Source organism: Limulus polyphemus, unplaced genomic scaffold (assembly GCF_000517525.1).
Source record: "Limulus polyphemus unplaced genomic scaffold, Limulus_polyphemus-2.1.2 Scaffold2640, whole genome shotgun sequence".
Taxonomy (NCBI): Eukaryota; Metazoa; Arthropoda; class Merostomata; order Xiphosura; family Limulidae; genus Limulus; species Limulus polyphemus.
Window position 1 is genome coordinate 43895 of NW_013668250.1, and position 18052 is coordinate 61946.

Sequence of the window (18052 nt, forward strand, 5' to 3'; positions counted from 1 at the left end):
TGAATTATCAGAAAGCATTTGACAAGGTGTAACATAAAAGGGTTGTAAAAAAATTATCTTTATAAGCGTGGGAGATAAGTTAGCAAATTGGATAGAAGAGTGGCTGGATGGAAGAAATCAGATGGTTGTTACAAATGGAGTTAAGTCAAACTGGATTAATGTCACAAGTAGGGTACCTCAGGGCTCAGTCTTAGGACCTTTGCTATTTTTTATTTGAATCAATGACATAGATGAAGGAACAGTCAATAAATTATTTAAATTTGCAAATAATGTTAAGTATTTGGTGTTGCTAGCTGTGAAGAGGATGCTGCTGATTTACAAAAGGATTTAGATCATTTAGTGAGTTGGGCAAATAAATGGCAGATAGATTTTAATTATAATAAATGCAAGATAATACATGTGGGTTATCATAATTTGAATTATAAATATAATTTGAATGGGAATAACCTTAACAGTGTTATGAAGGAAAGAGATCTTGGTGTGATAGTCAATCAGTCTCTAAAGACATCCAAGCAATGTGCTGTTGCTAGTTGTAAGGCACATAGGATTTTAGGTTGTATGTACGGAAATATTGAACATAAGTCTAAAGAGATTGTAATTTCATTGTACATGTCACTGGTTAGACCACATTTGGAATATTGTGTTCAGTCTTGGATTCCCTACCTTAGGAAAGACATTGAATTATTGGAAAGGGTTCAGAGAAAGATTACTAGAATGGTACCTGGGATAGAGGGGTTGTCATACGAGGAGAGGCTTAAATATCTCAAATTGTTTTCCCTTGAAAAAAGAAGAGTTAAGGGGGATCTGATTGAGATGTTTAAGACTGTAAAGGGAATTGATAGTGTTGATGTATCATCTTTTTTTCATATTTAACAGTGAAAATAGTAGGACTAGGGGACACAAATATAAATTTTGGCAAGATAGGAGTCATCTTCAGCTAAGACACTTTAAGTTTTCAAATAGGGTGGTTGGCCTTTGGAATGGGTTGCCTTCGGATGTTGTAGAGGCAGTAAATTTAGTCTCACATGGTATATAACAGTTTTACAGTTTAGTCTCTCAACAGTGATATCCACAATGGTTGTATAGCAAGAAACATGTTCCATGATAAGTTAGAGACTAATGTGGTATATAAAAGTTTTACAAGTTGTTCTCTCAACAGTGATATCCAATATGGTTGTATAGAAAGAAATGTATTCCATGATAAGCTGTAGAATAACATGATATATATCAGTTTGATCTCTCAACAGTGATATCCAATATGGTTGCATAACTAGAAGTGTAATCCATGATAAGCTGTAGAATAACATGATATATATCAGTTTGATCTCTCAACAGTGATATCCAATATGGTTGTATAACTAGAAATGTAATCCATGATAAGCTGTAGTCTAACATGGTTTGAAAGAATTCTGCACGTTCTTAAATAATACAAGTTTAGCTACATAGCTAAAATTTACATATTTATGAGATACAGTGTGAAACAGTGTTTAAAAGCTACATATCAATACTGAACTGAACTTACTTTTACCATTGATGGAGGAAGAACCACCTTCAAGAAGTGTCTTAGGTTTTGTTAATTGTGTTAATACCAATACAACTAGAATTGCAAGATATTTTTTCTCTGTCACAAGGATTAATTTTTGTACATTACAATGTTTAACTCTCTTGAAAATCAAATAAGTGTACTTTTTTCTGCAGGGAGACAAAGGAAGAATGGGGGTGGTTGTAGCATCTTATATGCACTATAGCAACATATGTGCCAGGTAAATGGTTTTAACTAATGCTTTGTGATCTTTGAAAAAAAAATGTAATAGAATGTTTAGTGCATGCATCAATACAATGTGGAAGGTTGGGAATGGATTATTTACTTATACAGTTCCCAAAAATTGTTGTCATTGTAGAAAAACAATAAATGTAACATGTAAAGTCACCATTAACAAGAACATCTAGCTAATGGCTAGCATTTTCACCTTTTGTTCCAATGGTTCTGAGAGTTCAAATCCCCACTATCAGCTATAAACGTGCTGTTGGATTAGAGCTTGGTAAAAATTAGATTAGCTAGAAGACTGAAAAAAGAGAGAGAAAGCAGTTGTAGGCTACTCATTAATGTTAACCATGTCCTGGTTCATACATCAGGATAATACAGAAGTTTTGCTTCATCCATAAAGGATGTAATGGAACATCTGGGTGTACAACAGTAAAATACAGAAAGATGGGATTTGACCTGTAAAAGATGTAACTTAATTCTTAGCTATACGTCAATACAGTATAGAAATAAGTTAGTGCATTCTAGATTAGACATGTGAATGAAATAATTACCTGAAAAGTTAATGAATTAATTACTAATTTTTATGAATTAAAACTTGCATTTCTATTTGTAAATTTTTAGTGCTGACCAAGCTCTAGATAGATTTGCTATGAAGAGATTCTATGATGACAAACTATCGATAGGAATGCATCCTTCACAGAGAAGGTAAGCTACGATTTTAGCTGAAGTTGTATATGTATCAACTTAAAAACAGTTCTTGATCCACAAGTGTCGTTTGAGTAGTTGAGGTTTCTGTAGTAAAGAATACATCCATTATTGGTTTAAGGAAAAACATATCTGAATAATACTATTCTGGTAGTTTTTAATATAAAAATTTGCACACTAAGACTCATTAAAATTCAGAATCTTATATAATTTTTCTGTCACAACCTAAGACTGCCTTTTAGTATAATTACAGCTAAGAACTGAGAAGTTTAAATATTAGTTGTGGTCTTGTGTGATGTATGGTAATGTACTAAATAATAAGTGAGCATCAAGACATCAGCCATGTACCTCTAATGAATAAAACAGTCCTCATCCTCAGCTCTGGGCTTTTAATGTTTCACTAAGAAGAGAAGTCATTGAAATTCTAATTTTAATACGACTTTCCCTGTGATAGTTCTTCTGACAATGATTAAAATTATCAAATATTTATGAACTACAGGGTTCTTCACTTTTGTTTACAGCTTCAAGTCTTAGGAGATTAGTGAAGTTGTGAAATGGTAGTGATATATGGCCATACTAGCATTCAATTATAATAATATAATAAAAATCCCATTATTTTTTGTCTGGTTGTAGGTACGTACACTACTTTGCTGGCCTTCTGTCTGGAGCAATTAAGATGAACAACAGTCCTTTGTATCTTCATCATATTATTGTTCATGGTATTCCAAATTTTGACTTCAAAGGAGGTAGGTTCAATATTCACTTGTATCATCTAAACTGTGTTACATGTTTTTGATATGTAAAGTGAACTCATAATGAATAATCTTTAAATGGTATTTGGTTTTTCAGATTTTCACACAAAACTACATAAAGGGCTATCAGCACATTTTTGAAATGATAGACTAGAGAAAAGGCAGCTGTAATAGCTGATCAATGTAAAGAATAAAATTATTTATAAAATAATGGAAAATAAAGAATAAAAAACTTTTCTTGGAAGACTTAAACTATGGAAATCAGATAAATAAAATAATCAAGAGTTTTCCATTAGTTTTGAATAGTGTTTTCTTGAAATACATATGTTACATTAAGTCCTGTTCACATTTCAAATAAATAATTTGATTTGATTAATATGTTCAATAATATTTGATCCATAAAAAACTTGAGGCTTAATGTGAACTTCTGATATAATAAATACAAATGTTCATAATCTGGTTAACACTGTATTACATTTTGCCATCCTGTAGGATGCAAACCTTTCATCAAGATCTACCAAGGCATGCAAGCAGTCTACACTTCAGGAGTGTAGTAAGTGTTATATAATTAAAAAATGATTTTTTTTTACCTGTCGTAACAAATCTGCAGCTAAAAATTTATTTTCTTAAGTATTCATTTTATACATTTTTTTCTTAAGGGATGCATTTAAAAGAGGTATAAAAAAGTTAGCAAATTAATTTGATAAGGGTGACCTGAAGATGAGTTATTGCATGATGTTTTAAGACCAAGAAACTTTTATATTTTTAAAACATTTTATTTCTATTTGTGTGCGTGTTCTTTTCTTCCACATATATAAAAACAATAATACATCGAACAGTTATTTTCAGATGACTGAATTAAATGATCTAAGTCTCTTTTTTTTTTTCAAAACAGTAAAAACCTTTTGAATTGTTCAGGAAAGAACAGAAGGTTGAGAACATAATATTAAAATGTTGAACCACAGCCAGTATAAAGTAGTGGTGGAATGGCATGTATAAGATCTAAATTTTGACATTAGTTGGCACTTTGTACGTAATGTGATGCCATTGAAAATTGATCGCTTTGTGGAAGGGTATAATGATAATTTTTTTCTGATGCAAAATGTTCATACACTCAGATCATATAGATATGTTCAGATTGGAGATTTAGAAGTTCTAAGACAGGGATATTCCTTATACTTAATGGCACTAGAAAACATAGGAATGTGGACTAACCTGGGGCACTAGAACCAATCGAAATGAAACATGTAACAAGTTGTACCCCAGCTGTGGTAAACAAAGTGTGGCATTTTGTGACAAATGAAAATCTACAAACACAAAGGTCAGTGGCAAAAAAACACCCATGCATCCCAAACAACAGTACACAACATATCAAGAAGGTTCTCTGTATGGAAAAGCAACACAAGTCACATGTATGCAAATTTCTTCCATGACATGTCAATTCAACTGTCACATACCTCAAGCAGCTGGAGAATGAAATGGGCATTCATCTTATCTTATACGACAATATACTGGTCAAATCTTCAGATGTAGCACCAATGAATTTCAGTTCAATTGCACTGTTGAAGTGGGAGCTTGGAAATTGTCATTCTCATACACTAGATGGGTTATTTATATAAAACTGTAGGGAGGAGGGGTATCTTTTAAATGTAAAAGCCTAATGACAGATACTTTTGCAACCACAACTATGCTACAGGACTATTGCCAAATGCACAGTCATCAGGTAAAGCATGACCAGATATAGTGACATGGGATGTAATGATGTGGTGAGGTTCCAAAATCATTTTACTACAACATGCTCAATCTCTGTACTAAAGTTCAACTAACTGGATTATGTTTTATAAAACTAACACTTTTACTGTTAAACCATAAAATGTGTTTTTCAAAAATTTCAGGGCAATATATTTAATGATGTTTGTAAAATAAAAACAGATCTTGACCACTGTTTTTCATCTTGGAATAAAAATAGAAAGCTACACTAATGATGGTAAATAGGAAGTCATTCTAATAATGAACACAATAAGCTAAATTCCTGAAGCTATGATACTGATAATAAATAGGAAGGTAGGTATGCTACTGATATAAAACAGGAAACTACACTACTTATATCAAACAGGAAGCTATGCTACTGACTAAAAACATAGAGCTGTGATAATTTCAATTTTCTTATTACTTTCTCATCTCTGATTCAAACCAGCTTCTCGCACACCTTATGAAAGCTATACTAAGTGAACTAAAGGGATAACCCAATAGCACTCATTAGTAAGGCACTTTTTAACAACTCAAACTACCACAAACCTACATTAACAATATAAAATAGAAAACTATGATACCAATTGACAACATGAAGCTTCATTACTGATATAAATGAGGAAGCTATGCTACCAATATAAATCGGATGCTACTGGTTGAAAACAAAAAGTTATGTTATTGATAAAAAATGGCAAGCTACAATACTGAACTGATCATCTCAAATCCAACTTTTACTTGTGGATGTTTTAAAGCTTAATAGACTGGATGGTAAATGCCAAAAAAACATTTTACATAATAATATTAGCAACTTTTTAAGGTAGAAGTTGGTAATTTAACTTTTCTGTTCAAGTTTAGGGTACTGATTTCAAAAACTTTGTGTTACTATAGAAGTTAGACAGGCTCTCATTCAAAGACTCGTTTTGCCAGCTCCCAGAGTTAGTGAAGAAGATCATTGCTGAAAATTAGTTGTAATCAAATACTCTCAACACTATGTTCATGTAATTTACATTCTGAGTAGATACCTGGACAACTTCTAATTAAATATTTGACTGTGTACAGTATATATACCATCCAAGTAAATATATGCAACACTGTAGTAAATAAGACCTAAAGTATCGTTTAGCAAATGTCATCTATTATACTTGAAATATGTGTGTGTGTGTGTGTTGTTAAATGTTAGAAATTTCTCATACATACAAGATGACTGATGTTCTAATACCAAAACTGTAGAATCTTACTGCATATAGTACTCATTTCTAACACCAAAACTGTAGAATCTTACTGCATATAGTACTCATTTCTAATACCAAAACTGTAGAATCTTACTGCATATAGTACTCATTTCTAACACCAAAACTGTAGAATCTTACTGTATATAGTACTCATTTCTAATACCAAAACTGTAGAATCTTACTGCATATAGTACTCATTTCTAACACCAAAACTGTAGAATCTTACTGCATATAGTACTCATTTATACCAAAACTGTAGAATCTTACTGCATATAGTACTCATTTCTAATACCAAAACTGTAGAATCTTACTGCATATAGTACTCATTTATACCAAAACTGTAGAATCTTACTGCATATAGTACTCATCTTGTATCATCTCATTTCTCTTAATTTGCTAATATTGAAGTCTCTTTATGCAAAAATGTACAGCTGGAATAAAAGTGGGTGTATATAGTATAGAAGAAGGCGTTAAGGATGTGATTTTCTGTCATTTGTACCATATATGCCTATATACAAAATAACAAACAGTATCTCAACACTAATTAATTGCATTTAAATAATGTTTGCTGGTTACTTTACTTTATGCATTTTCTTTCCTTAAACATCATTTTCTTGATTGGTAACATAGACCTTCATATCCAGCACACCCAAATTGACCAAATAAGGTATGTTACCTGTATTTATGCCAAAATGTCCTAAGAAGTCTGCTTTTACCAATATCTATCCAGTCTATAATTTGGTGATGTGGACAACTCCATACAAATTGAAATTTGTTTCTAAAAATATGTGGATTCTATCAAGAATTTTAAAATGTCATTCATCTACAAGGAATTTTGGACCTTTTGATAAACATAATTTGTACATTAGACATGAAACAGTCACTGCTACTAGGAACCAGATTTTAAAATACTGATATATTTATAGATATATTTTATTTGTCATCAAGCTTACTTACTTAACTATACATAAAAACTGTGAATATATATATTTTGTAAGATCTAATTTCATATGTTTTTTTTTGAAAAGACTTCTATCCCTTAAAGGTAAAGTGTGTACAATAATTTTGTAACCAGTATCTAATTTTTTCACAGTACTGCCACTGAACGGGCCAAGCGTGTGATTTTAACTCTTGACCCCAGCCTACCCTTAAGAGGAGACATACTTGTAAAGTGTTACCACAAGAAGCAACGTTCCTCTGGGAGGTCTGTTGTTTTCAAGGTTCAATTTCATACTTGCACTTTGGACAGTGACACTCTTGTTTTCAGAAAGGATGGTTTGGATGAAGCTTCAACAGGTGAGTAGTAAAGAAATCACAGAAAGGATAGGGGTTGGCCCACAGAAGTAAATCTAAATGAAAATACATCATAAATATGTATATATATATATATATTTGTTTTTTCCTCCCATAATTTTGTCTAATATTGAAAGTTAAAGTGTAATTAACTTTGGATTTTTAACTAGTTATATATCCAATTTTTTCTACACTTAAAACTTTTGGGTATAATTTAGCTTTGCATTTGTCTTCTAGATTCCCGCTTTCATGAAGAAGGAAGAGTAGAATTCCAGTTTTCTTATAGTCCAGACAATTACAGAGGTATGCTACTCTTCTAACAGCAGTCTCAAGTAAATAAGCTTTTCGTCTGATTGTATATCTTTTGCTTTTGTTAATTGTTATATATCTATGTAATATATTTGTAGTCAGTTGACTGAAAGAGATTTTTAAGTCAAACATTTCTATTTGGTTTCTTGCTAGGAAATGGTTCAATAAAAGATGCTATGATGCCTGTGGATAACACCGGGGACCCTGTAGTCAGATGGGATTCCTATGAGAATTTCTACCTTGCTCCAACAGATTCAGTACATGGTAATAAGTATATAATAAGTAGTGAAATACAACGTTTTTGGACAACATTAGACTTATTGGTCCATCTTAACTGTTCCATCCTCTAAACTAAACTAAAACTATTAATATATATATATATGTATTTTTTTTTAAATCTTAAATCCAGCCCTTATCAAGCTTTTTCTTAAACTTACTTAAATTTATTGCCTCCACAACATCCGAAGGCAACCCATTTCAAAGGCCAACCACCCTCTTAGAAAAATAAAACTATCTTAGCTGAAGATGACTCCTACCTTGCCAAAATTTACATTTGTGTCTCCTAGTCCTACTATTCTCACTGTTAAATATGAAAGAAGATGATGCATCAACACTATAAATTCCTTTTACAATCTCAAACACCTCAATCAGATCCTCCCTAACTCTTATGACAACCCTTCCATCCCAGGCACCATTCTAGTAACCCTTCTCTGAACCCTTTCCAACAATTCAATGTCTTTACTAAGGTAAGGAACCCAAGACTGAACACAATATTCCAAATGTGGCCTAACCAGCAACCTGTACAATGAAATTATAACCTCTTTAGACTTGTATTTAGTAGTTCTGTAGAAACAACCTAAAATCCTATTTGCCCTACCACTAGCAACGACACACTGCTTGGATGGCTTTAGAGACCAATCGACTATTACACCAAGATCCCTTTCCTTTATAACACTGTTAAGGTTATTGCCATCCAAATTATACTTATAATTCAAATTATGATAACCCACATGCATTATCTTCCATTTATTATTATTAAAACCCATCTGCCATTTATTTGCCCAACTCACTAAATGATCTAAATCCATTTGTAAAGCAGCAGCATCATTTTCATAGTTAGCAACACCAAAGACCTTAATATCATTTGCAAATGTTAGCAATTTATTGACTATTTCTTCATCTATGTTATTTATTTAAATCCAAAAGAGCAAAGGTCCTAAGATGGAGCCCTGAGGTACCCCACTTGTGACATTAATAAAGTTTGACTGAACTCTATTTGTAACAACCCTCTGCTTTCTTCCCTCCAGCCACTCTTCTATCCAATTTGCTAACTTATCCCCCCACACCTATAAAGATAATTTTTTTTACTAGATTTTTATCTGGCACCTTGTCAAATGCTTTCTGAAAATCTAGATACACCAAATCTACACTCTTATCCTCATCTACATAAGTAGTAACCTCTTCAAAGAATATCAAAAGATTTGTAATCAAGATATTTCCTTAGTGAAACCATGTTGACTATCCATTAAAATCTCTAAACTTTGTTAAATGACTTTGCAAAGCATCTTTTATCAGACTTTCCAAAACTTTTCCCACAACTGATGTAAGACTACTGGATCTATAATTACTGTACAGTTTTTATCACCTCCCTTGAAAAGAGGAGTTACATTAGTTAACTTCCAATCCTCTGGTACCTGCCCCCAAAAAATAGTAGCAAGTGGCTCATATTTCCAATCTTTAACCTCCTTTAAAACCCTTGGAGAAATATTATCTGGCCCAGGAGCCTTATCATTCTTTAAACTTCCCAATTTTTTCTTAACCAGCTCAGAATTAATGCAGTCATCTTGTTTGATCTTGTTTCCATCTATCAACTGTTCAAGATGTAGAATACTGCTTAAAACTTCATTAGTTAAAACCGAAGAAAAAAGCATAGTTTAATAACCCAGCCATCTCATAATCATCAGATACAAGCCTTTCTTTATCATCCTTCAAGGGTCCTACCCCCCCCCCCCCCATCCTAACATTTTGCTTACTCTTAGTGTATTTAAAAAAATCCTTACTGTTACTTTTTACATTTTCAGCCAACCTTTTCTCATTCACCCTTCTTGATGTCCTAATTTCCTGTTTCACTAATTTCTTGATCTTCTAAATCTCCTGTTGTACCAGTCAATTTAAATTTCTTAAATTTATGATGCTTTTCTTTAATTTTATCTCTTGTACTCTTTGTGAACTAACCTGATTTTTTACTTGCAGCTACCCTTTTCTTTCTATAAGAAATATGTTTACAATGAATATTTAAAAATTTATCTTTAAACATTTTCCACATCTGATCAGTGTCTCCAAATAATTCAGCTGCCCAATTCACAAAAGATAATTCTTGTCACATCCCTTCAAAATTTGCTTTTTGAAATTTGTAACCAAAATTTCATTATTCCTTATCTCCATATGCAGCAAAACATTGAACCTAATAGAGCAATGATCACTTGCATCCAGACGTTCCCCAATTTCCACCCTGTCGATCAATCTGTATTTGAAGTTAACAATAAATCTAAAATAGCATTATTTCTAGTAGGTTCCTTGACTATTTGGTGAAGAAAGCCATCTTAAACAGTTTCCAAAAAGTTTCTCCTACTTGGTTTGACTCCAGCATTTCCCATTCTATATGCCTGAAATTAATATCACCCATAATTATGACTTCATTAACAGCTGAAATCTTAATCTCATTGTAAAGTTTCTCATTAATTTCATCAGTATCATTTGGTGATCTGTAACAAATTCCCACTGAAAGCCTTTTTACTTTATATCCGCTAATAGAAACCAAAATGGATTCAATCTCCTTGCTATTATCTTTGATATCCTCAACTTCAACAGTATGTAATTCACATTTTACATATAAAGCCACTCCTCCCCCCTCTTTAATACTCTATCCCTTTTAAATATGCAGCTACAGCAGTAGTGATAATGCTCATTGGTACTTTGCTATGTAGTTCAATCAAGTTAGATCAATCAGATTAGTTCTCAGTTAAATAACTAATTTCATTATCACTCTAGAGGCACAAAATAATGCTATAGTATCTTATTCTGGAAATTAACCATATTTTATTCCTGCTTTGAAAGGTAATTCAACTTCAATCATGATAATGTGACTACATAGTAAATATTTCTTAAAATTTTTTGTAGTCACTAGTCACCATTACTATTTCTTAGAACTTTGAACAACTCTACAGATTAAAGATTAGATAGATGCTATTAGTTTGAAAAAAATATTTGTTATATTCTGAAAAAAAGTACAGATACTAAGAAAAAGTCATACAAAAACAAATGACAAGATTTGGTCAAATCATTTTCCTTTAATAGAGTAACAGCTAGAATATAATTAATAGTAATATATTTAGTGGAATTTATCCAGTAATGATAATTTCCAGAGATGTTAAATATTTAAAAAGATTTAAATGTTCTGGAACTAATAATATCTTTTGTTTTATCTTTTTTATTGTAGGTTTGGAAACTTTAGAAGCAGAACTGAATAAAGGTAATGTATATATATTTTCAAAGATATTATTAACCTTTGATACTTTTTTGTGCTTAATGCTTGGTTTGGTGGTTGGGACTACTGCATGCCTAGCTTGCTATTTGTTTGATACATATGTTGCCCAAATGAACACACCATGATTTTTTTAATATAATTTGCAATCTATATTTCTTGTGTATTTTTCTTGCATGAAAGAGATCTCTTAAATGAGTCAGGTTTTTAGTTTTAGAACAAGTGACATTATGAAAAATGTCTTGATCCTTTAGTACTAGAATCCCAAGCTTTCACTCCTATATAAAATATTAAGAAAAAACAAAAAACAGTTCCATCATTGTAATGTATGAGAACAATAGAGTGGATTTCTTTGTGGAATTATCAAGATAATAATAGAATAGACTGGGTGGTGGTGGGTGAATTTTATCTTGGATTCAACTGATGGTAGTGAGTGAGATAATATCTGGAATCAATAGTGCAATAATGATGTAAAGTGTCACTTGGGATCAAAAACGTGGTAGTGGAAGAGCTTAATCTGTGATTACAAAGGTGATAGTGGGTGGGATTATATATACTTGAAATCACTAGTGTGATAGAGAAGTGGATTTCACTTGTGATAAAAAAAGATAGGAGTGGTTAGAGTTTTATCTGGTATTAAAAAATTGTAGATTGGGATTACACTGAGAAACAGGGATGAAGCTATGCCATATCTAAAATCATAAGCATGTCTGAGAACACTATGACCAACACCTTTACAAGGTCTAGGATTCTGTGTGGTGGCTTCATTTGTAATGTAATAAAGAGAAGGAATTAATGTTTGAAATGAGATATTTTCTTTTCAAGTTTCAAACCACAAAATATGTTAACAAGCACATTTACAGTCATGAATTTCAACATAGTTTATTGAAACTGTGTGAAAATAAGGCATGACATAGCAAATGTGGGCATGTAGTGGGGTAGTGGAAAAACAATAAGTTGAATTATCTTTTTTGTACTTATTGATAGCATTTCTCTTAGAACTATCTACAAGCATCAGTTACTTTATTGTGGTACTAAATTGGTTTCATAAATACTGAATTCATTGGTAACTTAATACACTCTTCATATTTAAAAGTTGAATACATGCATGCCTAACTTCCAGCTAACCTGATCTGTAATATAACTGCAATTTGCACTCTGCTGCTGGTTTTCTGACACTAACATCTATAACCACCAAACTGTATGTTCACACTTGGCAGTTCCTCACACAGAAGGCCCTCTGGATGGCAGTCTCTATGCTACAGTCAGTAAGAAACCCCATGGCTCTTTGGATCAGTCTCAAACCACTGATGAACTGGGTGATCTTGAAGGACCCCACACAATTAGCATGGATTCTGGAATCTCAAGCTCTTCAGGGGCACAAGGACAATCAACTTTTCACTGTCTTCTGCCTGGTCAAACCAATGGAGTTAATGGTCCACCCTCACCAAACACAGTAGGTAGGTAGTCTGTTGTAGTCTATTCTCACCAAGTAGAGTAGATATGTCTCTTATGGTCCATCCTCATCAAGTACAATAGGTATGTAGTCTGTTATAGTCCATTTTCACCTTGTACAGTTGGTAGTTTGTTAGAAGATGTAACTTTGTTTCTGATATTCAGATCTCAATTAATTGTCTTAAAACTCAAAACAAAAAAATGATAAGACAATTTTTGTACCCATGATGTAAATATTATTTTTCATGTTATATCTGATACACAAGTGTCACAAATTGTTATAGATATAAATCTATACATTGTATACATACTTTGTATATGTACACTTTACATCATTTTTACCACGAAAAGGATTAAGAAATTTGGTTTGGTATTCTTATATTTGTAGATTTAATACAAATAGTTTGGTAAAACACCAAGAGGTAGATCTAGTTAGAAAGACTGATATCCTTAAACGTTATTTCTCAATGAAACAGGATAAGTGTGTATATGAACAAAAGAACCTATATTAAACTAAGAAACTTTCTGATGGAGTATTTTTAAAAACAAGTTAACTGCACGTTTTTTTCCATAATACTCTTAAACTGTAATTTCGTACACAGTAGTTGTCATTTTTTTCTCTACAACAAGCATTTAAAACATATTAACATAACATAATGTTTTAGTACAACATGGAACCTATTGGTCCATCTTAGCTGTTCCATCCTCTAAACTAAATTAAAATAATTAAAAAAAATCTTAAAACTAGCTCTTATCATTCATGTACTTATCAAGCTTTTTCTTAAACTCACTTACAGCTTATTAGGGAACCAGTATATTGGATATCACTACTGACAGACTAAACTGTAAAACTGTTATATACCATGCTAGACTACAGCTTACTGACAGACTAAACTGTAAAACTGTTATATACCATGCTAGACTACAGCTACAGTATATAGACTACAGTATATTGGATATCACTGTTGAGAGACTAAACTGTAAAACTGTTATATACCATGCTAGACTACAGCTACAGTATATAGACTACAGTATATTGGATATCACTGTTGAGAGACTAAACTGTAAAACTGTTATATACCATGTGAGACTACAGCTTATTAGGGAACCAGTATATTGGATATCACTACTGACAGACTAAACTGTAAAATTTTATATACCATGCTAGACTACAGCTACAGTATATTGGATATCACTGTTTAGAGGATGAAGATTTATTTAGCTAAAATTGTCAGAAAAAATAAATTGTCAACTCACTTTTGAATGTAAGACAGCAATGTGCTGTAAGTCACTAGTAAGCCATGAATCCAATGATTTACAAATGCTGCACAGTCTTTCTAATGGAGGAGCCAAGTGAGCTGGCCAACCAAAATCACGAACCTGAAAAATATCATAGTGTGGTAGTATAAAGTTTAGAATAAATCTATATATATATACACATAAACATATTTAAACTCCAAATTTGTATCTTCTATATGATAAATTGAAGGATAGTTTAGGTATTACAGAATATTTTGTTTAATGAACGGCAACAGTTTTTTTAACTAAATAAGGTTTTATATTTCCTTAACTCTATGGGCATGGGTGGGAGTCAAAGTGTACAAGCAATGACATTTTACAGAATGCCATTCAACATAGTATTATGTATTTGATGTCAGAGTTATCAACAATTCGTTTTACCCTAAATTGCTGATTTAGTGACAATTAGTGGTAGAGGAGAGTAAATACCACTTACAGTATAGTGGGATGCTGAATATGACTGTACACATGCATTTTGGAGGTTCTAGATGTTATGCAAGTGCAATATGCAAACTGTAAGATGGACAAAAGTATTTTCATTCTTCTCATAAACATCACCTTGCACTCTTGACTTTTCACAGTCTTAGTCAGACTGATGATGTCAATTCACAAATATATCTTGAGTACAAGCACCTTTGTAACTCATCATATTTGTTTGTGTAAAACAAACTTGTACATTTTACTAAAAGCATGCCATATTTTGTTTAAATATACATAGTAAATTCGTAATTATAGTCAATATTTCTTTTCAAATATGGGATCAGTTCGATAGATCAAGCCTGTACACATTTGATTAATTAGATCATTAACATTCACTGCAAGATGCCACAATATGTTCTTTGTGCAATGTTTTATTAATTTTAAGCATTTTAAAAACAAGGAATGTGTCTATATTCAAGAGAATATTTACCTGTGCATTCAGTTTTGACAGATCATGTCTCCTCTCAGAGAGATTGAAAACCTGAAAAATTAAATAATAAAATGACACATCAAATCTAAGCACATTCGGAAGTTATAAGGTATTTACTGCTTCTCCAAAAAAAGTACAATATATCTTCAGCTTATATATGAAAATGTACATGATGTCTTCCTTACCAGATTCAATGAAATGTGTCATCCAAAGCTATCAAGCTTTGTTAGGAGTTTTTTCTCTCAGTTGATCTGAACAGCTTTGTTAAATGGTATCAATAAAATCAGAAATAAATGTGAGTTTATGCAAATTAAACAAAACTCATTTTATTTTTATCGATAAAGTAATTTTGGTTTTATAAAGCAATGTTATTTTTGTTTCAGGCTCTTATGTTTCACGTTCTTTTGTTTAATGAAAACCAACAATGCAACCAGTATTTGTTCTTATAAAATGTATCAGTTTTTTTTTTAATAAAAAGCTGCAGTTTAATCAGTGTTTGTTGTTATAAAATGTAAAACCTTCTGTTTAATAAAAACCAATATAACCACATTTGTTCTTATAAAATGTAATATTTTTATTTGATAAGAACCAGCAGTGTAACCAGTATTTGTTCTTACAGTGTATCTAGAATTTGTTATTGTGGTACATAAAACCTTTTTGCTTCTTTATAGCACCCAAAAGTGTAACCAGAATTTCCTCTTATATGACATATTTTTGCTGCCACATAATAAATGGTAATATAACCAGAGTGCATTCTTATATAAACTGGTTCTTCAACTTTGTTGTTCATGAACTACCCATGTTTTCTTATCTTGGCAAACCACAATAGGATCAATACACTATGCTACCACTTCATTTCTGCAATCATACAACCTTTCCATCCACCACCTGAATGAAATCCAAGGACTAAAGACTGAAAACTGATGTTATAGAACATAATACATTTATGTTGTAATATAATACCCAGTTGTGAACCAGGATGTATTCTTATAAAAAGTAACACCATTTTTGCTGCTTTATAGAACCCAACAGTGTAACTAGTGTTTATCCTATAAAACCATTATATTGACAAACCCCTGTTTTTTAGTTTTCCATCTATTACAGTTCAAACAATATCTTGAAGCTATGCTCATACAATAATATAGGCTATGTCAGTGTGTGAACTTGCATATTTCATATGAATTATACAGTCAGTATTTTAAGTTTTACACATATGGCAATTATCCATTTTTTATGTGAACATTGTAAAAGTATTATCATTTGCGTCTCACGTGACATGTTCATGGGTGTACTTGAGTGCTATTTATAATAAAAAAGTCATATTTTCTTAACTGTTTAATCTAACTTACCGTATATTTATTTCCATGTTTTGTGCGTAGCATTCGAGCCACTTCTTTCAGGTTATGTCTGTATGTTGGATCAGTTCCCGATTCAGGAAAAGTAAGAACTGTTGTAAAGATGTTAAAACAGAAGTTTAAAACACTTTGTTTACATATATTAAGGATAAGATTAAACACTCTAATACATTAAAATTGTGAAATCAAATTACAGCGCAATTAAATTTAGCTTGTACAACTTATTTGTATTCAGAAATGGGAAATTAGTTAATGATTTGATTATTTTAGGATTAATCTTCTATGTTCCTCAAAAGTCTTTATTATTTAGATAGTCTTCCGTTGACTCAGTGATAAGTTCATGATTTATAACGCTATAATTCGGGGCTCGATTCCGCAAGGTGGGCACGGCGCAGGTAATCCATAGAGCATCTTTGCCCTAAAGCAAACAACATTGTTTAAATATACGTACGAATTCTTATCAATATATTTGAAACTGTATTTTATTCAAATTAATAGCTTAATATAAAAATTTTAGTTACAAGATGTAAAATGGGTGGGTTGTTAGATGTACTGTTTCAGTTACCTTGCATCAAATGTAACACAAACACGTGTACATGACGTGTACACCAAACACACGGAAAACAGTTATGCTGTAAGCCAGATTATTACAGAATACACATACCAGTCTGTTTAAAAACTAGGTTTTCATTAGTTACAAGTTTTATCACATCTGAATCAGTGCAATTTTCACTTACACTTCACTCAATAAAACTTAAAACTCTATTCTAGCGTATTATCCACAATACGTAAACAACAAACAGAAATACGATACAATGCAGCAAACAGTAAATGTTTTGTTATCATTTCCTTTTTGGAGGGTAACTATATATAAAACGTTATATCACAGACATACCGATAATTCGTTCTGTAATGTATGTTATGTCCATCATGAAACTGGGAGGCCTTTCAGTTTCTTTAGGATTTCTATGATGTTCTAACGATCTTGTGCCCGGGCTCCTCTGGACATAAAATACATAAAAAATTTTTAAAATAAACCTGAAAAAACGAATATTCTACATTTGTTCGATATTTTCATCAATATATAACAGAATAACGAGTGTAAACTGCTTATTTAAACTTTGTAAATAGCACCGAAAAATACTCATATAAGAAATAGAAAGGCTGAATTTTTTTTTCCCACAATGCTCACCTTAGAATAACAAGTTTGATGATGGTTACATAAAGAGGAAATAAATCATATAATGGTATCTTCTAGAATTATTTATATGATTTTACTACTCAATTAAGTTTAAGTACAGAGATCAAACTTATGGATGGCTTAGAGCAGGCAGCCCCTGAAGCCGAATATCTGAAACAAAGAAATCGAAAATATGTGTTACACTGTTGGGAAATGATCGATTGTAATGAACCAAAGATAGTATAGCCGTAATTAGATGTAAAATATGTACTCACCGGTCTTCGTGTGTGGGCTTGTCTCAAGCCTTCGTGACTTTGCTGGAAAAAAAAGAATAAAGTATATCATACTTTTCTTTTACCGTTTAAAAAACAACTCATCTGTAATTGAATATAAAAAGAACTGGTATGTTTCAATGTCATGAACATGTTTAAGCCATAATTTCAACGTTAATCAATTATAGAAACAACTGGGTAATGAAAAGTAAAAAAAAAAAAAAAA

The 18052-nt window shown here is 31.7% G+C and overlaps 1 protein-coding gene across 7 annotated transcripts in view; it reads left to right on the forward strand.

Moving 5' to 3' along the window:
* The first annotated feature begins 1704 nt into the window (after positions 1-1704).
* LOC106467511 (tensin-like) overlaps positions 1705-18052 on the forward strand; it is a 43013-nt gene continuing 26665 nt past the window's right edge. For 2 of the 7 annotated variants that reach the window (XM_022395707.1, XM_022395710.1), the window contains exons 1-9: positions 1705-1763; positions 2390-2473; positions 3107-3219; positions 3718-3778; positions 7303-7505; positions 7740-7805; positions 7965-8078; positions 11311-11343; positions 12576-12815. In XM_022395707.1, coding sequence (XP_022251415.1) covers positions 1714-1763; positions 2390-2473; positions 3107-3219; positions 3718-3778; positions 7303-7505; positions 7740-7805; positions 7965-8078; positions 11311-11343; positions 12576-12815 — 964 coding nt within the window. In that variant the 5' untranslated portion in view covers positions 1705-1713. The remainder of the gene's footprint in view (positions 1764-2389; positions 2474-3106; positions 3220-3717; positions 3779-7302; positions 7506-7739; positions 7806-7964; positions 8079-11310; positions 11344-12575; positions 12816-18052) is intronic. The other 5 variants (XM_022395708.1, XM_022395706.1, XM_013927869.2 and 2 more) reach the window with 5 other exon arrangements.